Below are 21562 nucleotides of genomic sequence, written 5' to 3'. Positions count from 1 at the left end.
GTGGGTGGCTGTTGCATTGTCCCCAGTGCCCTGCCCCAGGGCAGTGTCGCTACAACCCCATGCACTCGAGGTCCGTTCGGCATGGTGAGCCCTGGGTACAGTGCAGCTCCTGTGCCCAGGCATCATTGGTGTCCTCGTTTCATGGTGGGGAGGTGGGTGCTCAGGTTCCCCAATCGATGTCTCTGATCAGAAGAGTGGCAGTGTCAGGGTTTGAATTGAGGTCCCAAGTGTTTCTGTGTGACTGTCCCCAGCACACATCTCTGGGAGCACAGTGTGACAGGGGACCAACAGCAATGTCTGCAGGAGTGATCCACTTTGCTGTTTCTTTTTTTAGTTTGGTTGGATGGTTTTGGTTGGTTTTTTAGGTTTTGATTCCTGTTGGGTTGGTAAAGAAATGATTTTAAGTCATTATTTTCAAGTTGGGCTGTAGCACCTTGCAGTAGGTGGAGGAGGTGGCAGGCTATCTACCGCATCTCCCACTTTGAGAGGCCAGTAGAATTTATTGACGTTTTTGAGCAGAGGGAGCAGTACTAATTCCTAACATCTGGAGAGCAGCTCTGCTGGCAGCCGCTGTTCCAACAGAGCGAGGCTGGAGGGGCGTGGGACAGCTTGTGCCTGGGAAGGCCCAGATTGAACAGGGCCCAGATGAGCCCTTGCCAGATGTGATGTGCTAGTGAGCAGGGTGGATAGCAAAGCCCATGATGATCTTGCCTTGATACCCACTGAGTGTCAGTGGGGCTTGTCCAACACAGAGAGTGCGCGCTGGCTCCTTACACAGGTCTGTGGGGGTTGGGATGAGGATGTCTCCAAGGAGCAGGGATGTGGTGGCTGTGGCATCCTGCAGTAACAGGGCTGTAGCAGTGATGGCACATGGTCTGATCTGCTGTTGCCAATCCCTGTGCCTTCCTCTCCCGTTTATCCGACCTGTGGATAAGCACAGCCTTGCAAGGTGGGACAAGAGGCTGCTCAGCACAGGCTTTTTTCTCCAGTGGGCAACATGATAGGGGTTAACTTGGACAGTCAAGCTCTTTTCCCTGTCAGGGGGCTTGTTCTGCTGTGCCCCTCCTCTGAAGGCAACATGGCCAGAGCCACAATCACGGGTTTGCTGCCATGCTCCTGAGAGTGCTGCTGTGGGAGCTGTGGAGCTCTGGCGGGGTGGTTGAGCCGCGGCACCAGTGTAAGTCCCAGTCTCCAGTGAAGCTGCAGGCTCATGTTTGCATCTGCAGCCATAGAACCCAGCCGACGCTGTGCCAGCTACTGGAACAAGGCTGTCTGTTTTTGGGCCTGGACCACTGGAGGGTTGTTGCTGTGACAAGACGTCTGCAAGTTATGTATTTTAAGTGGAACTGGAATACAAATCTTTCAATTCTAACCCAGAAGCAAAATTGCCTGAAAGTTTGGATTCTGAAAACGTTCCTCTATTATTTGAAGAAAATTTGGAACTTGCCTTTCCGTTTCTGTCTCATCTCTGTTTAAGGTATTTTGCTGCTGTGTACAACTCCCTTCTGGAGCAGGAGCCCTTTGGTTATTTGGTTTTCATCCGCTGCTGCCCGCTGCCAACATCCAGCAGGCTGTGAGCTGCTTGTGGCCACGCACCATCTCTGGTGGGTCACCTAATTAAAAAGGGCTATTGTAAACCTGGCATGTGTCCCAAACGTGTGTGGAGTGATCATTTTAGGAGGGGAGATTTTACAGTATGATGATAGCACTTGATGAAGAAGGGGAGAGGTGAAAGATGAGGGGGTTTAGTGGAATATAATTCTGAACTTGTTTGGCTTGCGAGTCCCTGTCATCCTTCAGTCTGTCTCATAGACCTAGGCATTGTTGTTCAGAGGCACCAGGACTGTTGTGTTGTTGTGCCTGGTTTCCCAAGGTTGGGAACTGCCTTGTGCAGGATGGGGGCTCAGGTTGGGCTTTTGGCAATTGGTGTAGCACATCATTAAATGGGGAGGAAATTGGGGCTAAATGTCTGCTTGAAGAGACAGAAATCTGTGTCTGGAGAGCAGATACAGGTAATGTCTAGTTTTATGTGTATGGGTCTCTGGAACAAGGTAAGGGGTAAAGGGCTGGGATGGATGTTCCCCATGCATCCCTGCTGGGTTTCCCAGACAGGACACTGCTCTGGTCAGCACGATGACAGCCTTGGTGCTGGGGCTGTTTGTGGAACTGCAACTTGGCTACACTCACGTAAGCTGCTGGAAAAAGATGTCAAGTGTTGGAACTGGGGTTGCAGTGTTATGTCCCTGGGATCTCCTAACTGTAGTATCATTTTCTGCTGAGATTTGGTGTCCCAGCAAGTTCAGTGGGTCTTTCCAAAAAGCTTTGAAAACAGCAGTTTCTACAAATCTTGAAGACAAAATATAAAATCATAGAGAAAAAGAAAGCCTTACATGCTTAAACCAAATCAGAGCAGTGCTCAGTTGCTGAATCCAGTAAGACCACTGATTTGTAACAACTTTTGAAATTATTCAAATTATGTAATTATTATGACCCTAATTTCCTAATTGGGAGGGGAATGGGTAGGGAGTGAGGGCCTCCAGAGATGAAACTGTGGAGGTGTCAACAGGCACAGTGCTTTCAGAGTGATGCCTGGAGAACACCTTTTGCTGTGTTCAGGTGCTGCCTGTGAGAGGAGACAGGATGTGAGTGTGAGGCCACAGGCCAGAGGAGCCTGGCTCACATGTTCATCCTTTGCACTTCCATAATCATCTGATTAATCTCTTTACTTGAATTTCTTCTGTCCCCAGAATGAGGGCAGGGGTTAGAGGGGAGGAAGGGTGCACTTGTGATCAGGGCAAATGGTGTGTCTCCTGTAGACTATGTTTGTATGGCTTGGTTGCTTCTGCATTTGAAGTGCTCGGTTAATGAGCAAAAAGGGTTTTATTAACCTTTCCATGACAAGCTTCTTTAGTGGGCTGTGTCCTTGACCAAGGAGGTTTTATTTTTTGGACTCTGGTGCTGAGGCTCTTGAGCAGGTGATGCGTGGGGGGTCCCCAGAGAGGGACAGCACTGCAGCACAGCGTTGCTTCTCAAAGGCAGGTTTTACTTAGGATGTGTAAAAGAAGGGTAGAGTTCTGCTCATTATCTCAGTGCTTAATTGATTCAGCAGAACTAATGAGGAAAATACAGGAAAACATTTACTATAAACTATTGCTAAATGAAATAGATTTGAACTGACACATGCAAAAGACCAGTTCTGTTAGGAAAGAAGTTGTTACTTTAATGGATGCTTTTTTCAGCTCTAACTTGCACAGATATGCCTTCAGAGCACTTTGAGCATGTGAAGTGCTAAGTGTTAGTACTAGCAATAATAAAATAGTAACAACCAAAGATTGAGGAGCCAAACTCATGGTTCACCCGGGACTCTTCCCTGTGGAAGAGAGTTTGAATAGTCTGAGGTTGGCTACTGAAGCCAAACCTTAACGTAAATGAGAAACACAGGCTGAGTGGTGGAGGGGGGGCTCTCCCAAGGAAGGAACAGCTAAGAAAGTACAGCCGAAATAAACCAAGTGCCTTACTCTGAGCAGTTTCAAAGGGGGAGGTGTCTGTTGGGCTTCTGAGCAGGAGTGGGTGTCCTTGAGATGAGGCACGCTCAGCTGATCTGCTCAGCCCCTTGTCCCCAGGGAATGGGAAGAGGAGCTAATTTCCCAACAGGGGTGAATTTAAAGGACGTACAAGCTCTTGCTGTTCAAACACGTGCTGTTCCAACTGTGACAACCCCTCTGGAGCCTGTTTGTTAATCCCTCTGCTTGCCCATTCCTGGTGGATTTGATTATATATTATATTATATTCCCTCTGCTTGCCCATTCCTGGTGGATTTGATTGTATAATCTGAAGTATTGTATTTAATGCAGGATGAAGGCTAACATAATAAGCTTGACCAGTTTTCCTGGTGGCATGAAGGATGTGCGATTTTAGTTTAAAAAGTGCTGTTTTTTCATGTTTCTCTGCTTCAAGCAGTTCCCCATGCTGTTGCACTTGCTGCTTCAGTGCCCTGCTGGGGAAAGCACTGATGGGTGCCAGACCCCTGACGTGTGTGGAGCAAGGAAGGCAGACCCATGCTGGGGCTGCCAGGGCTGGGGAGGGTGTTTTGGAGGAGGGCTGTGCTGGTCCTGCCAGTCACCTGTCCACATTGCCTTCAGCTTTCTTTTCCAGCTGGGGTCAGCATGGTGGGGTTGGGGCTGCTGGAGTGATGGTGGCCGTGAGCTGCGCCAGTTGTGGCTGGAGGAGGGAGCAGAGGAGACTTAGAGGGGAGTCACGCTGTCAGTTGCAGGCATCCAACTTTGGTGCCACTGCTGGACCTGCGGCTGGAGCCTCTGAGGACTCACAGCAGCAGGTGGTTGGATGTCAATAGGGACCCATGGCTGTTCAAGCTGTTGTCAGGCTTTGGCCTCACTGTAGCAGACTGGCTGTGCCTTCAGCCCAGCAGTGCTCTGATCCTGTCCCAGTCTCTGTGTCCTCCTGCTGAGGTGCGTTCTGGCAACCAGCAACCGAGTGGGCATATGTGCTTTCTGCCCAGGGCTACCTCTGCCAGAGAAGCAGATGGAGTGTAGGTTTTGCCCTCTGAGGTGATCTGAGATACTGAGAGCCTCTTCCAGCATTCAAACCCTCGCACCTCTGGTGGTTTGAGGTCTGTGGCTGTGGTGGAGGTGAATGATCATGGCTGTGGCTGCTAAGTTGCAGTGGTTTGGCCTGACTTTGGCTGTGCCTTTCCCCAGCCATCAGTCCTGTGCTTGCTCTGCCCTGCCTTCTAGCAGTCCACTCTGCCCTGTGCCCTTCCTTACCCCAGCCACCAGTCCCATGTGAGGCTGCCAAGAGTGAAATTTAGGAGCTGGCAGGAAAGAAAAGTTTGGAGTCAAGAGTAGAGAGAGGGAAGAATGATAAGAGATTCACTCCTAGATAAGATCTAAGAGTGGTAGATAGCTCCCTGCAGGGACACGGTCCAGGTGGCTGCTGGGAGCAGAGGGATGTTGGGATAGACCATTACTGGTGTCACATCAGTGGCTTGCAGAGTACCCTAGCCCCAGGGCTGGCATTGGGCAAATGGGCAAAACAAGGCAAAACACAGCAAAACTGCTGCCTCCTTGCCTGAGGAACTTGTGGTCTAAGCAAACAGTGAAACCAGAGTGCAGTTCTCATTTTTAGCCTTTTTTTTTTTTTTTTTTAAAGAATGTCTGCTGTGCTGCAGGGGTCCTGTGCTGTTGGTAATTCTTGAGAAAAATTTGTCCATGTTCACTTTGTCAGAGATTCTCAGCCTGAGTGCTTTCACTGGCCACAAGCACACATTGATTTGCCTCCTGTTGCCTAAAACATATGATGGGAAGTCTAAGGAGCTCTGTGCTAATGCCTGCCCTTGAGCAGCACTGCAGTTGGAGACTGCTTGGACACATCTCAAGTGCCTCAACAGTGGAGTCCTCTTCTGAGGATGACATTTTCCTCCAGGCATCTCAAAAAGCCTGGTTTTGACAGGTCTGGTTGCAACACTGCAGCAGATAAACGCGTGATTGTGTGTACAAACTGCTGGGGGCGGGGGAGCTCTGCGGGGATGCTGGGGGGTGTTGTTGGTCTGGACTGTGCCCAGCACAGAGCAGGGCTTGTAGTCTCCTTTTGCATAATGCAGCCAGGCTGGCTTGGCATCACTGGCTGTGTCCGTTCTCCTATGCAGTATTTCCCCATTGGTTTTTAGCCTGTCCCTACTGCTCAGTGAGAGTCTGTGTCCTGCTATTCTCCTTAGACAGTATCCAAATTATTCTGAATATTCTCTCTGCAGTCAGAAATTTCCCTGAGTCATACCTAAATGTTAATAAAAGCCTAATGGCTTATGTTAAGGAAGGCAAGAGATAAAACTAGAGTCCTTTTATCACAGCCTTTAATGGCCTGAAAATGTCATTTGTGTAGGAGCAGCTGCCAAATTTTGAGCCTATGAAGATGATGGCTAAGTCCCACAAATCAACAAGTTTGGAGCGGATTATCCGGTGCTGGCTGTGTCATTTTCCCAGGACTCCAGGCATGCTGGAAGCCAACACTTTAATCCTCTCTGATACAAAGTCTGAAAGGGGCCGGGCTCCCCTTCTCACTCCGGAGCTCTGGAGCTGCTGCAGCGCAGCCAGCATGGCCTCATGGAGGGCAGGGGCTCAGGGCTTTCCTCTGCACCGCAGCTTCTGAGTCACAAATTAGCTCCAGCTTTACTTGAGAACTATTTTTAAGGTCACAAACACAGGATGCAGAAATCAGCGCATTTCATGGTTTTCCTGAGAGCTGCCTCACCACTCCTCTTCCTCCTTCTGTTTCCAACAGACTTCCTTCCCGAAGGGACATCCTGCATGCCCAGGGCTGGGGAGCTGTAATGGAAATTCTGGGAAATCGCTTTTTATGCTCCTTGTAGGCCTGTGATAAAGAACTGAACTCACACTGTGAAGACAGCTGAACTCTTGAGCTCTGATGTGGTGGGAAATCTTTTATCTCTGTCCCACTTTGTTTCTGCAGTCTCACTCAGGGGTTAATCTGACTAACCATCCTCTTAGCTGTGGCCCCTTGATTTGAATTAATTCGCACCACTTGTGAAGCTTGCAGTAACAGCACATATTGCAGTGTGCAGGGGCACAGCAGCGTGTCCCCCTCGTCCTGGTGGTGCGTGGGGCCGGCAGTGCTGCTTGGCTGGTGCTGGCTGCACTGTCCCCAGCTTATGCCCAAGGAGGCTCATCATCAGTGAGAGTGGCAGAGGCAAACCTTTTGTGTGCAGAAGGTTTTGGATGTAGAATCAGCGCACAGTTCTGAGAGTTACTGAGTATCCAGAGCGTGTCAAAGAAAAATAGAGGCAATACAGTAAATGCCCACGGGTTGTTTTAAAATGCAGATTATAGAAAGAGATTGGTTTTGAAAGAAAAGTTAACATTTGTGCTTTTCCCACTTCAGGATAGGGCAGCTTGATTTAAGAAGGAGGGAGATTTAACCCCTTCCACTTGGAGATGGCCTTCTATTCCAATCATCCAGTGCAATTCCCCAGCTGTGGTGACTGCCTGGTGCCTGCAGAAGGATGTGACTTGGCTGTATCCTGTTTACTGTAATGTGATGGAGTTAGCTGTCCGTTTGGTGCTGTGGGGTAAAGGCAGCAGCAGCACAGCATGTTGTCCCTTCTTTGGACCTGGGAGAGGGAAATACCATATGTCTCCTACCCATCCGTTTGTTGGAAGATCTGATGTCATTTGAAGAAAGGTGTTTCAGAGGAAGGATGTGTGCAGCCAGAATAAAGCTTGGCCTGGGTTAGAATAGTTACATCCTGTTTACTGTGGAAAACACTTCGCACTGATATGAGCTCTGAAATGCGTGATTTATAAGCAGGCAGGCACTGCAGATAAGGGACTTCCCGTGATTTTGGCCACCTGTGAGAAGAAAGGGCCATGTCTTGCAGGCTGGAAGGCAGCAATGCTGGTCCCAGCTCCTGCGCAGCTGCCGTAGAGAGGAGGTGCTGAGCATCCCTTGAAGTCCCAGGTGGCTGGAGGTGCCTCTGTACCTCAGCTTCCCTGCAGAAAGGAGCCTTGGAAGCTTCAAGTGGTGATATTCTTAAAGAGTAATGAAGAGGAGCTAGAGAAAATCCGTAAGACAAGTAAATAAACCCAAGTGAATTTCTAAATATCTGTTTGTGAAGGGAAGGAATTGTTAAACCAGAAACATGAATGGCTTGCCATGTCCTCTGTTTAGTATAAAAAAGTTGTGTGGCCCAGTTACAGGGCAAACATACACACTTAAGAATTTGGGCTGTGATTTTACTTTTTGCTAGAATGAGATGTGGTAAAACTGCAAAATGCATTTAGAGGATACCTGCCACTGCCGGGATGCCAGCCCTGCCGGGGAGTGTGACAGTGTGGTCACAGCCTCCTGTAGGCTAAACCTGGGGTGACGCTGTAAATGATGTGGTATTGGCCCTTGAAACGTGCCCGTCATTTGAACGGCTCTGGCTGCACCTGCTGCAGCTCAGAAAAGCTGCTGCAGGAGTGACAGCAGGTGAATTGTTGGCAGTGAGACTGTTGTGATGTTCAGGCATTGTCAAATCCATCCAAGTTGTCTGAGCAGAAATTACATGACAATCTCAGGGGGTTTGGAGTGAGAGGGTCATAAATCTTGGGTGCGTCTTGGCGGGGTAGCAGGAATACAAGACATCAGTTCCACATGCAAATGCTGCTGTCATGCAGCAGATGCACTAATTAATTTAGCACAGGAGAGTCAAGTCTGTTGTCTTGCTTTGGGCCAAACAAGTCAAATGCCTGCTCATAGACACAGGTCAATGACAAGTCCTTAACCACTGTCCTCTTGGCACCTGACAGTGAATGGATGTGGGAGCCCTGCTGTCAGCCTTATGCCCCATGTGCCAGCCCTTGCAGGTCAGCTCATCGTCCAGGGCCAGTTGCATTTTCGTGTTCCATGACTCAGCAGTGAGGGGCTCTAGGAAGGCAGAGCAGGGCTCTGAGAAGTCTGTCCCCACTGCTCCTGAGGGAGGATGGCAAGGGAATGTACTGAAGTTTGTGCAGCCTGGTTATATTTGTGTCTCTCCACAGCTGCAGCCGGAGCAGCTGGACTGTGGAGCCGCACACCTTCAGCACCCACTGGCCATCGTGAACCCTGTCACAGCCACCCCCATCTTCACCTACAGCGGCCTGACTGCGGTGGCAGTGGCCAGTGTCAACAACTACACAGTCGTGTTCCTGGGCACGGCCAGTGGAGGACTCCTGAAGGCAAGTGGGGCCCAGCAGCACCAGCATGGGGCAGCAGATTTGGGGACAGGGTGGGTGTCGGGGCTCCCCCTTCCATCACCTCTGTTCTGCCCAGAGGATGACATCTGTTGTCTACTTGGTTTGAGCACCTGCTTCCATCAGGCAGTGAGGAAGTCTTTGGGTACTGCCATAACCTGGACAGTGATACATGCTGCCTGATGACTGGTGGCTGTTAATCACTGCTCAGGGCTGCCATGTGAGCAGGATGTTTTTGATGAACCCTAAGCTGAAATGCTATTGTAGAGCATTGAATTATTAAATATTTTTATTAAACGATTTTGTTAATTAATATCATTGTAGAACAAAACAATTATATACACAATATGATATAATTTTAACTACAATGTTTTGTTATTATTTTACTTGTTGAAGTTATTAAAATTATTAAAAGATCTTCTAATAAATTCTCCCTCTGAGCTGCTGGCTTTGAAGACTCCGTGTAGAGAGGGGAATCATAAAGAGATTCTTCTTCACAGCTGAGCTCAAAGCAGGTGTGAACCCATGCTGGAGTCTATTCTAAATAACATGCCAGAGGTGAAGCAGGGTGATGCAATGCCCCAGATCCACAGCCAGGATGCAAGGCCAAGCTCTCTGTAACCTTAGTGCTTGAAGTTTGCCAGAGAAAGTTTTGATTCCAGGCAGCCACAGCAGTCTGCTAAACTCCCAGTATCAAAAGTCCACAGAGAAGAGGGGGGAAAAGGCCTGGAGCAGAGACAGCTGATACCTGCTTTATCTCTGCCTGGGGGGACTGGTGCATAATGTGGGATATTGGATCAAAATACTTGGATAGAAGAAAACTTATCCAGTCTCTTCCCTTGTGTCTAAATGCTCCTGGCAGAAATGTGGGAACAATCACAAAGGAACTCCCTGCTTTGATTTTTGCCCACAGGGGCAGGTAATTTGGGAGGGTGGGAGGGGAGCTGGCATTGGGCCAGGTGCAGCAGGCTGGGGGGCACATGCCACACGCAGCGCAGCCTGCTCACACGGCATTAACAGCTCTGCTCCATTATCATCTCGGAGAGCCCAGCCTTATCTGCAGTGCCTCCATTAGGGAGAGGCTCCTGGCTACCCTGTGCTGGGATAATTTGCTCAGATAGCTGTAATCTAATTCCACAACACAGCTGCATAACCAGAAGCCCTCCTACCTTTGGGGCTCCTTGCTCTTTGGCACGGGACGCAAGATGTTTTGCGTGAGCAAATCATTCAGATTTGTTGCCTGAGAAAAGACAGCAGAGGGGCAGAAATAGTGCTTGCCCAGCTCCTGCCAGCAGTAATTAGGGCTACCAGGGGCATGTATGGGGAATTAATGCAATTCTGCAGCTGCAGACGGGCATTTGGTGAGGGCCAGTCCCACATCTAGCAGTCGTGAGAGGGACAGCAGTGCTTGGGCAGCATGGCTGGGGTAAGACATGCCAGGGTGTGGTGCTCTCACGGGTAACGGTGGGCGGGAGAGTTCTGTCCTGACAAGTCCCACATGTCCACATCTGGAAGGCTGCAGACAAGTGCTGCAGTGGGGTTACCCGGGACTTCACTCACTCTGCTCCCACCAACACCAGGGCAGCGCTTGTCCTCCAGCCCACCCCAGCCTGCTAGCCTGCTGCACCAGGACCGGTGGTCACTGCCCCCCTGTGCTGCTGTGAGGGCTCTCCCCCAGAGCCTGCAGCCCCCTGGGCTGTAGGGGCTGTGTGAAGAAGGTGTAGGGTAAACGTGCCCAGGAGGCAGAGGGATCGAGGCACAGGTATCTGTAAACAGCCACGTGTGGAGCACCTCTCAGCAGTGAGGGAGAGAGGATGGTTGCAGAGCTGCAGCAGAGAATGTCAGGGCTCAGTTCATGGACATCTTGGGTGATCCCAGGGAAATAATTTAGCTTCTGGCTAGCCAGCTTTTAAAATGAACACAATGATAGTTCCCTGTTTTTTCTGCACAGCTCTCAGTGCTTGCATGTGATTCTTAGCAGAGAGAAGCCTCTGCTTTGAGCCTGTGCTGTCATACTGGGGTGTGTCAGTGCTGCTCTAGTGTAAGAATTAGTTAACCTATGTTAATTAATTAATCCACACTTTAGAGAGCAGAGGCATACTTGGTCATTACAATTATTACCTTCCCTTGCTAGTAAGGAGGCAAGGATTTTCCTCACTCCCTTTCTGTTTTAAGCTGAAAAGTGGCTGTCACAAGAAATTGTGTAGCCCCATTGTTATTTCCTCTCAGCAATGCCACATTTAATTTACTGTATTTTCAAGTCAAATTCCAAGACATTAAGAGAAGTGAAAGGCAGGCTGATGCTGTGCCCCCTCCTCCATCACTGCCAGCACTTCAGCTGGTGATTCATGAGGCAAGGTAGGACTTGGCACTCTTGTGGCAGCTGCCGTGGTCTTCTGGAGTCAGCAGGGATAGAAGCTTCTTCTCGCTGGGAGTGATAACACTTATTTTTCAAATATTCAGGGAGCAGGGGATGCCATGCTGTACAGCCATGTTGCTGATTTGCATTGGTTTTCATTAAGTTTTGGAAACTCAATGTTCTCTGTACAGAATGTGCATATGTATGGGATGAGGGCTGAAGGCTGGTGCCACTTGCATGAGGGTAACACAAACGCTGCTGTGCCTGCTGGATGCAGCTGTGCAGGGGTAGAGCCTCCAATCAGACACTTTCCAGAGGTACCCCCTCAGAGGGACCAGGGACTGTGAGGGTCCTGCGCCACTGAGCAAGGCTGGGGTGCCTGTCCACTGACACAGAGCAGAGCTGACTTTCCAGGAAAGCTCTGTGTGTGCAGCCTGCAAAGTGTGCAGGGATTCACCGTGCTTGACCATGTGGGGCACCATTGTATACCACTTTGGTTTTTGTTTATAACCAAGGAGAAATAATCTTCTCCCCTTAGTGTTTGAAAATGGTCTCAGTGAGTGGCTTCTTCTCTCTATAGATCAACCTGGACAGTACAATGAGGGTTATTAGCAGGAGATCCATTTCAGTGGCTTACGGAGAGCCTGTCCATCCCATCATGCAATTTGACCCTTCTGATTCCACCTACCTCTACCTGATGACCTCTTACCAGGTGAGATCTTCAGTCCTCAACAAAACAGTTCTTGGAGCACATCATGCATTTGATTTAGCTCAGAGCTGGGAGCAGAAAGGGACAATAAGATTTTCTTTAAGATTAATGGTCAGAGCCAAGATGTTCAGAGCTTTGGCTGTCACCAGGCTTTCTGGGGAGGTGCCTGTCCATTCTCCTCTGCTGGGTGATAACACCATGCAGCCCAGCTTATCAGGTCTATGTGGTGGTCAGGTAAAAAGGAGAGTGAAAGATACTGCAACTGATTACACTTATGGGAATGCAGAAATAAGCCAAGGTTGTTCCTGTACAGAAACCCCAAAATAACAGTACACGGTCTTTAGGAAGGCTTTCAGGAGATGCTACAGGCAAAAAGTCTGCCTGTCAGAAGTGGTCCCTGGGGAGGTTTCTGCTCAGCCCTTGGCAGGAGGGCTCTGCAGAGACCTGGAGAGGTGCAGCAGGTACAGACAGATGGTCTCATCTCCATCAAGTTAACAGAGGAGGAAGATGAGAGCTGAGCGCTCCAGGCACTGGTGGTTTGTCCTGAATTACATTTTAATCTGCCAAAACAGATGCGCAACCACAAATGTTACATGTTGCATTTGTATTTTCCAAGCTCTAATTCCCTGCAGATTGGTCATTATCATTTCACAGACCCCTCCCAGGATGCCTCTTTAGCTGATGGCTCCGACTGTCTCATCTCAGCCCTTCACTGGGCTGTGCCCTCCACTCGAGCTGATCAAACACCCTGTGTGGTGCCTCCTCTGACTGCTTCTTTTCCAATAAATCTGATGAGTTAATTTTTCTTTGGTGGAGTTAGCATCCTGGGAAGCTCCCCAGGAGCTTGACAGGGTTGGGGTGGGATTGCTGAGCCCTGCAGGGCTGGGGAACAGTGACGTCCTGTGAGTGAAGTGGGCTTCCGGCCAAGGAGCCCACAGCCCGGGGTGTGCTCCCCTGGTGGGAGCTCAGGGCTCTTGGCACCTCACATTTTCAGTCCCCACTGTTCCAAACCACTCAGGTTTCCTTCCCAAATGTTTAGAGATCAAAGGAGGAAAGAGTAGAAACCAACACATGCTTTCCCTTCCAACTGCTCCTGCCAAGTGAGTCCCCAGAGGTACTTTGATTTTTTTACAAATCAAGGTTTCTAGAGTGGTGCTGCTTTCTGATCTTTGTGTAAACAGCCAGAGAGTGCTGGGCTCTCTCTGAAAAGGAGCTTTCTGCAGGATTGGGTGAGAGCTTTTCACAGAGAGGGACAAGCTGTGAAGCCATCTCCATCTGACACCTCTGTAAGGTGCAGTGTCACACTCTGTAACCTGGTCATCACATGGCTCCTGCCATGGCGCCAGCTGAAAAGGAGCAGCTCAGCCCAGCCTCGCTCAGCCCAGCTCAGCCGGCTACAAACTCTGTGGTTGCCAGAGCCCTTGGGCATCCTTCCTGTCTTGGGGCTCATGGCCCCTGGCTTAGACAGGCTCTGGGGGCCCCCAGTGAGCAGCAGACAGCTTCTTGGGCTCGTCCCCATGCCGAGTGGCTGTGGCACAGCTCCTGCTTCCAAGCTGTGCCAGAGTCTGTTCCCGTGGCATGGTGGGTGAGTTTGCTCCAGGCTAAGGGGTATCGCAGCCCGAGGTGCTGGTGTCTTGTCTCCAGCTGCACGTGGCCGTGCTGGTGTGTCCCAGTTGGGAGGGTGCTCCTGTGGGGCTGTGAGAGCTTTGGAAGCAGCTGTGCTGTTGTTGTGCAGATGACGCGGGTGAAGGTGGCTGCCTGCAGCCAGTACTCGACATGCACGGAGTGCCTGGCCGCCGCTGATGCCTACTGCGGGTGGTGCACGATGGAGACCAGGTAGGACCAGCCGTGTCTGGTGCGCTTCAGCCTGTCCTTTGGCCCTCAGCCTGGGCAAGAATTTCTGGCGCCTTTTGTATTTCCCCACAGTCACACTACCAACAGTCTTTTTCCATTCCTTACAAAATACATGCTGTTAAAAACAATTGCATCTGGCCCAAAGGGTTGGGATGTTCTTCAGAGCCAAGATTTCACCATAGCTGCATTGTCATGCCACAGGCAGCTGCCAGTGCAGAGAATCTTTTGCAGGTGTTAAACCATGGGACTGGGAGAACCCATACCCTATGAAAGTCCATCTTTTGCCCCTGCAGATCTCATCTATCAGCAGAAGACAATCACACGCAAACAGGGATATTCAAAATTAGATTCCACATTTGCAAACAGAAGATGTTGGACAAAATGTCATCCTCTTCTCCTGAGTTTGGGTTCAGACTGGCCTTCCCCTGCCTTCCTCAGTCCCGGTGCTCCACTGGTGCTGTGGGGGTACATGCTTTTATCATGGCAAGCAGACACTTTAAACCTAGCAGCAAATATTTAGGCTTAGCTGCATGGATGAAGGAGAAAGATACAGACACAGGATTTTCTCAGGATCTTCCCTTACAAGAAATTCAACATTTTTATCAGCTGTTTTAAAACTCATGAACCGTGAGCTGTTCCTCTGTTCGTTTCAGGTGTTCTCTGCAGCATGAATGCACCAACTTCACAGGGGCCAACTTCTGGGCGAGTGTGAGTGAAGGAGTGCAGCAGTGCCCCTCCATGACCATCCTGGAGCCTGAGATCAATATTGACAAAGAGAACCCGGTACGTTTGATGCCAATACCCAATCAATCCCCTGCAGCATCCTTAGAGCCGTTGCCTGTTCTCAGGCCAGTAACTATCTGTGCTCCTCCCGTGAGCAGCATGGCTCCTTGTGGCTTGGATGTGGGGATGCTGAGCTCTGCTGCATGCTGCTGTGTCAGGCCAAGGCTCTCGGGGAGCTGGGGGTGACCTGCTGCACCCCAGAGCCTGAGCCCGGCTGGATGCCAAGTCTGCGGGCAAACAGCACCTAGAGCCGAGTCCATAGGCAAAAAAGACCTGGAGCTGCTGCACCAAACACACAGGGGAGGGTCACAAAATTTCAAATACAGACAATCAGCTGCAGACAGCTGAATCAACTCATTTCCTGGTTTTGTATTGTTGCTATTTTTATATTTTAGTTATATTTTAAAGGTTTTCATCAAAATATTGTTTGTTTCAAGACAGACCCTGTCTGTGGGCTTGTTTTGGAGTTGCCTACCTCTGAAAAGCTTCTAAAATGTTGAAAATTTCTAAATACAATTTTCTGTGATGATAACTGACTTTTTTGTCTCATATAGGCCCTAATAATACAAATAAATGGAACTATCCCAAACCTGAATGGAACAAATATTTCGTGTGACTATGGAAACAACATCCACACGGTAGCCAGAGTTGCTGGGGATTATGTAAACCAATTTATTTACTGCAGTTTGCTTCCACACGAGAAATATCCAGCATTTCCTCATGACCAAGGTATGTAGAGGCAAACAAGCTGCGTTCCTTCTGACTGCTTTTGTGGACGTAGTTTTTGATAGGCTTTATTTCTTTTTTCATCTGTATGCACAGTTAACACATACAGGGAAGAAAAGCCCAAAGCTGCTTGTGTTTTACAGGGCATATGACTCCTAAGCGTAGGAGTTCCACCATCTTTACATGAATTGATAGTATTTTAAATCTATCAATTTTTGTTTTAAATGTCAGAATTTAAATGCCAGTTCATGTACTTATTTTTATCTGGTTCAAGCTTCTGCTTTAGATTTAGTTTGTACTAAGCCAAAAATGTTTTAGCCCCAGGCAAATAATGTAGTTTTTATATTGATATTTCAATTGCTGTGTTTAGTTTCCCTCTAAAACACATGCTGCCTTTCAGGAGAAGTTTTGGAGGAAGAGCGAGTGGGTACCTAAAGGAGCTCAGGAACTCTTAGCCCCCATTTTGCAATCAAAACCCAGACAGAGATGTCCAGTGTCCCCTGTTCTCTGATGGTACCAAAGGGGATGCCTGTCTCGAGGCTGCCTTTGGAGGAGATGAGCGCCCGTGGATGAGGATGAGGCTGAAGTCAGCTGAGCTGCTGGCTGAGCTGACCAGATCTGAACTGGCCTCTTAGTGATGGAGTCAGCCACTCTCAGTGTGTTCGGAGGAGTTTGATGCTTCATTCCAGACTTTAGTGCTTGTTAAATTTTCATCCTTCAAGCCTGGAGTGAATGTGCTGTTGAAGATGGCTGACTTGAGTAGGGGGAGAATTAGCTAGTCCTTTTGAAAATTCCACTTTTCCTAGGCCCATTTGTAAAGCTGCATTGCTTTTCTCCCGAACTATCCAAAGAACGGGAGATCATTAACTGCTCTGTATTGTTGGTTACAGCAATGTCCAAATGAATTTCTGGAATCCAGTGCGCTGATTTATTGTCCGTATTCTGAAAGAGGCATTGTTTCTTCTCCCTGGTGCTTATATGGCAAAATTGCAAAGAAAAAAATTAAGCAATTTTGGGGGGGAGGGAAGGTAGCATGGTGTGTTGAGCAGCCAAAAAAGGGATTTCCGCTCTCTGCAGGTTTGTTGGCATGGGGAAAGTGAGCGGGATTTTAAAACATGGTAACTAACATGTTTTAATTACCACATTTTTAAAAAACATAATTTGGCACCAACTGTACGTGAAGTCAATAATTAAATCTGCTAATTAACACTTGCATAACATGCTGGAATTTTGTGCCGAAAGACATAATGTTCTTTTCTGTGAGAGTAATGTAAAGTGCTGATTTAGGAGGGAAGAGCTGAAGGTCAGAGGACAAAAGATGACTGGTCCAAGCTCTGAAATGCAGCTCGGAGGAAGCCCTAGAGAAAACAAATCAGATTTAGCCCTTGTTTTCCCAAGGCGTCTCTCTTGTCTACTGAGTGTGAGTGTGAGCAAGGGGCTCTTGCAACCCAATATTCTTTGGCTTGATTTTCTCAGACCACGTGGTCGTTGAAACCTCTCTCCGGGTCAACAACAAAAACATTATCCGGGCCAATTTCACCATCTATGATTGCAAAAGGATTGGAAACATTTACCCAAAGAGAGCGTAAGTGACCCCAGTGTACAGGCAGCGGAGCCACCGCGGGTGGTGGCAGGGTGTGGGTGGCACTGGGATGACAAAAGTGGGGTGGTTTGAAGCTGGGAGGGTGCCAGCACAAAGCTGGATGAGGGTCCTCCCATGTGGGGTTAATGGGGGAGCACAACCCCTGCCAGTAGGCAGCTGAGGGCCTGGGCAGGATTTGGCAGGATTGTGGGAGATGGGATGCCAGAGGAAGGTCCTCAAACCATCTGGACATGTTGGGTTTCTTTTAAACATGAATAATATTTTTATATAAAGCTTGTTCTATTAACCCTTCAGCAGCAGAGGTGGCCTCCCCAGCAATCTGTAGGGGCATCTGTGGAGTGTTGGGGAAGGGAGGGTCATGCTCTCTTGGTCATTCTAGCCCTGGGTGGGAGCCCCATCAGATTGATGGGGACTCTGGTGCCACAGACCAAAACTCATCCACCTCTCAGGAGCATAAGAGCAGGACCTGACCACAGGGCCCTCCATGGCTTCACAGCGCCCACCAGTGCTCCCATGTCTGTGTAAACAGCAGGGAGAGTCTTTGTCAGGTCCAACACATCAGGCTCCTCAGAGAGAAGATGAGGGGAAAGAGCATTTTTTTGGGGAAAACCATTTTTTGTTAAGCAGGGGATGGTGGCTCCCAGTCTGCTGTGGCCTGAGCCCAGGCAGGGATGCCTGGGGGTGATGGGCTCTGGCCACATCCCCTGCCAGCTCCCAGGGAGAGGAGAGGGAAATCCAGCCTCTGCCGTGGGTTTTTCTAGGCACCATTAAAGGCTGAACAGCGTGAAGATGGGTTGCAGGGCTGAGGTGTGGCCCCTCTGAGCAACCTATACTCTGCTTTTCTCACCATGCCTTTGCCATTTCAGGTGCACCAGCTGCCTCTCAGCCAGGTGGAAGTGTCACTGGTGCCCCTCCGCCTACACCTGCGTCTCCAACCACTCACAGTGTGACGACATGCTGCAGATGAAGGTGAGGCCCCTTAAACTGCTGCTCAGGCTCTGAGCCTCCTCCAGCAGTGGCTGGCACTCGCTGGCCGTGGCTTGTGCCCTGCTGGAGTTGGAGCACCGTCCTCAGTTGGAGCTCAGGAGGGGGATGTGTGGGGGCAGGTAAGCTGCAACTGCAGCGTGCTGCGCCGTGCTGAGGCGTGTGTGTGAGGAGGCTGGCAGCTGGCTAAATGACTCAGCTGTCCTGGTGCCTCCTGTGGGCTCCATCCCTTGGCTCTCCATCTCTTCTCATACCTGGAGCAATGCTGCTCTTTCTCCACATCTTGGGCCACCTGAGTTTGAGTACAAGAAGAAACAGCCACACCACCATTCCCTCAGCTTTGACTAGAGGTTGCTGTATGTTAATAATGTGCTGGAGCACCACTGGTGGTGCTCATCTGGAGGAGAAAATCGCCCCTTTCCAAGTTGCAGGTTTAATGCCCAGAGGCTCAGAGTGTTCCTACTACTGAAATTTAAATTTAAGTTAATTTAAATAAAATGGGCCTTTTAGGAATCAGTCTGCTCTAGATCCAAGCCAAATTTTTGCACTGTAAATTGAATATCCTTTTTGCACCAGTGCTCTGCTCTTAACTCAGGTCTCCAGCATTCCCCATGCTCATCATTGAGAGGAGTTTGGCCCCGTGTCAGATGTGCCACTCTCACTCTCAGGCTGACCCTAGAGCCAGCTCTGGCATCTGCTCTCCTCCAGGGGGAGGAGGTGGGTGACTTTGAGTGCAGGGCATGGGGGTGAAGCTGAAGCCACCACATTGCAGCTCCACGGGGACCCTGTAAATCCCTGGGAAACAGGGATGGAAAAGTCCCTGCCAGGTGGCAGCTCCCAGCAGCACGGGGCAGTGTGTTGGGATCAGCTGTGCCTGCCTGTGCATACCCAGGTGTTTTGGGGAAGCAGCCTCTTCTTTGTCCACTTCACAAGTTTCAGTGACTGGTGTTTTCTCTGGCTGTCTCGATGGGTGCTGGGAAGTTGAAAACCATCCTGATGGCTGCTCCTGTTGGGTGTCTGTCCTGTGCCAGGGCCTAGGGAACTCTGCAGGGGTCTGGCACGTGCCAGTCTGTTGGGGCAGTGGGTGCTCATGCTGTGTGTGCTGCTGGGCACTGCTGTGCTGCTCGGGCCAGGGACTTGGTGTCAGTCTCAGCAGTGATGCTGGGTGACATCAGGGCTGTGGGGTCACCCGGGGACTGCCCTGGCTTAGTCCTCAATTAGTAAAGGACTAACTTCATCTCGTCAGATCTCCTGCTCCAGAGGTACAGTTGGGCTGGATGCTGACCTGCTTGGGCACGTTTGTTTTCCCTCTGTGCCTCCTGCTGATCTCGTGAGCAGGTGCAGGAGAGGTGCTCTGTAGCCCTGGAAACACGGTGCTTTCATCGTGCAGTCGGAGCTTTTGGTAAACAAACCATTGCTGGTGCAGCTGCACCTGAGCATGGCTCCGCAGGGAGAGCAGCATCGTACAGCTCCATCCACAGCATCTTAAACATTCTGCCCCTTTCCTCTGACCCAGATGGGAAGGCTATAGTCAGCTGGAAGCTCTATTTCTTGTCACTGGTGAACAGCAGGAGAAGGGGCTGCAAGATGACAAGTTAATCAGTCGTCTGAAGTGTATTTCTCTGGGAAGCTGTGCCAGCTGTGGTGACATGCAAGGACTCACCAGGCCATGGGAGGTTTTGCTTGAAATTTCAGTTTTAGCTGTGCTGGTTTTCTTTTAACTCTTTGGATTCCCTTGGAAGAGGCTTGGGACTGAAATCTCTCCCCAGTCGTTTGCTTTGTTGTTTTGCTTCCCTTATCACGTTCATCTCTGTTATTTAATCTCCTTGTTTAGGCAGCACCAACTGTGCTTTGTTAAATGAGTGTCCTGACAGAAGTGAAACATTTTTTCCACAGTCAAACAGGCACTTCGAGGTAGTTCCCTGACCCCTATCTAGGTCTGGGGAGGGCAGGAGAGAAACCTGCCACTTGCTGCTTGTCCGGTCCCAGGGATGTGTCCAGTTGCAGGGATGTGTCTGAATAGGCATCCTAGCACTGGAAGGGCAGGCTTGGCCTCTCCTTGGAGCAGCAGCAGCACTGGCATCAGTGGAGCCACAGCAGGATAACCTTTAATGCAAGCAAGAGGAAATCTTGCCTGCTGCAAATGATTCTGCATAATGGACCAAGTATTTTGTTGTCTTTTACCCCAATGGCTCCACTGTCACAGGCATTACTCTGGATGTACCCTGGGGCCATGCAGAATCTGGCTTCATTTTTGCTGTAGTTTCGCAGTGTGATTTACATCTCATGAGAGAACAGGACGGGTTTGTCACATAGACTGGAATTCTGAGTCAGCTCCAGTGTCTGAGACATCAATTTAAAACGAGAACAAAAGTAGGGAGACAGATGACCTTTTAAAATCATTTTTCAGCTTCATTTAAGCCTTTCACTGCAGCTACCCTACTACTGCAGCCCCCTTGCTGAAGCCCCTCTGGTTCCTCATACCCTCTCTCCATGCACACGCAGCCTGTGCACTCCGCAGTGCCGCTGTGCAGGATGGAGACCCTGGAACACAGACTCTCTGCTGGCCAGAGTGAGCAATGCAGGGGGTGGGAGAGGGTCACACTAATAAATCTGCCATTGAAGGTGGCAGTGCCATCTTTCAGAGTCATTCTGGTCCTGTCACTGCCGGAGTGGCAGCTGAGGTGCAGGTGCACGGTCACTGTGCATCTGGCAGTACCTGTTTCCCAGTGAAATGAATCTTATCAAGGACCCTGATGGTTCCTCTTCCCTAGTTGCTGAGGATGCTCAGCATGCACCCAGCTAACCTCTTTTTTTTCCTTATTTTTGTACCTAGCAGAAGAAAATTGACTGTCCTCAAATAGTACCTGCCCCTTTGGAGCCGATGCCCACGGGTGTATCTCGGGACATCATGATCTCACTGGCCAATGCAACTTTCTCTAAGGTAAATGAGTTCCTCAAGGCATTGGGAAGGTTTGGAGAGGTGTTTGGGGAAAATAAAACTTCCCATTCCCTTGTGGATGTTTGCTCCACCATGGAGCATGCCAGTGTCATGCTGTCCCAACACCGCATGCTGGCCTGGCCCCAGTGCCCACGCTGAGGAACGAAGGACACAGCTCAGGGTGGCAGGCAGGGAGCCCTGCACTGTCGGAGCCACAGTGTTTGAGTATAGCATGGAAGCATTGTTTAACTTCAGGTCATCACTGCAGAGCTTGTTTGGTGTGAAAAAGCCTTTTTTGTGAAATTTTCTGACACACAAGCTCTAAAAGCGAAAAGCAGGAGTGGACATCAAGTGGTGCCTTCGGAGATGTGCTGCATGCCAGAAAGAACCAGAGGAATTTGGGGCAAAGAGGCTGAGCACTGGGATAGTGCTTGAGTAAGCTCTGGTGTTTGTAGAAAGCTGCCCTGAGTAATTTTGGCTCAGATCAACAGGGCTCATGGGGCCAGGTTTGCCTTGTCCCTCCTGATGATTCCAGCATGCTGGGCAGCCAAGTGGCTCCTTCTTCTTCAGGAGAGGAGAGTTTTGGAAGTGCTGGTGGAGCTGTTCTGGGGTGCTGGGGGGTGCTGCCAGGGACTGTGGAGGCACCACTCCCACCACACCTTCTTGCCCTCAGCACAGCAGCAGAGCAGACCCTCGTGCCTGGATGGGGTGGCCTTTTCCTGCACAGCTCCAGCCTCCAGGAAGGAGGCTGTGCCCTCTGCAATCAGAAAAACAGGGTGAGAAATCCTTCTTCCTTTCTGGATGCTGGAGGTGGCTGAGGAGGAAGCAATAGTGCGTGGAACCCACAGGAAATGGA

At 49.9% G+C, this 21562-nt stretch overlaps 1 protein-coding gene across 1 annotated transcript in view; it reads left to right on the top strand.

Moving 5' to 3' along the window:
- Nucleotides 1–8348: 8348 nt before the first annotated feature.
- The window catches only part of PLXND1 (plexin D1), a 52829-nt gene continuing 39615 nt past the window's right edge, over nucleotides 8349–21562 (top strand). Inside the window, 8 exon segments of the mRNA XM_017735251.1 lie at nucleotides 8349–8732; nucleotides 11687–11818; nucleotides 13551–13651; nucleotides 14323–14452; nucleotides 15007–15181; nucleotides 16655–16763; nucleotides 17648–17750; nucleotides 20602–20709. Coding sequence (XP_017590740.1) covers nucleotides 8364–8732; nucleotides 11687–11818; nucleotides 13551–13651; nucleotides 14323–14452; nucleotides 15007–15181; nucleotides 16655–16763; nucleotides 17648–17750; nucleotides 20602–20709 — 1227 coding nt within the window. The 5' untranslated portion in view covers nucleotides 8349–8363.

This window comes from Corvus brachyrhynchos, unplaced genomic scaffold, assembly GCF_000691975.1.
Source record: "Corvus brachyrhynchos isolate BGI_N302 unplaced genomic scaffold, ASM69197v1 scaffold95, whole genome shotgun sequence".
Lineage (NCBI taxonomy): Eukaryota > Metazoa > Chordata > Aves > Passeriformes > Corvidae > Corvus > Corvus brachyrhynchos.
Note: the sequence above shows the minus strand (reverse complement) of the source record. Positions and strands in the feature narration are given on the sequence as shown.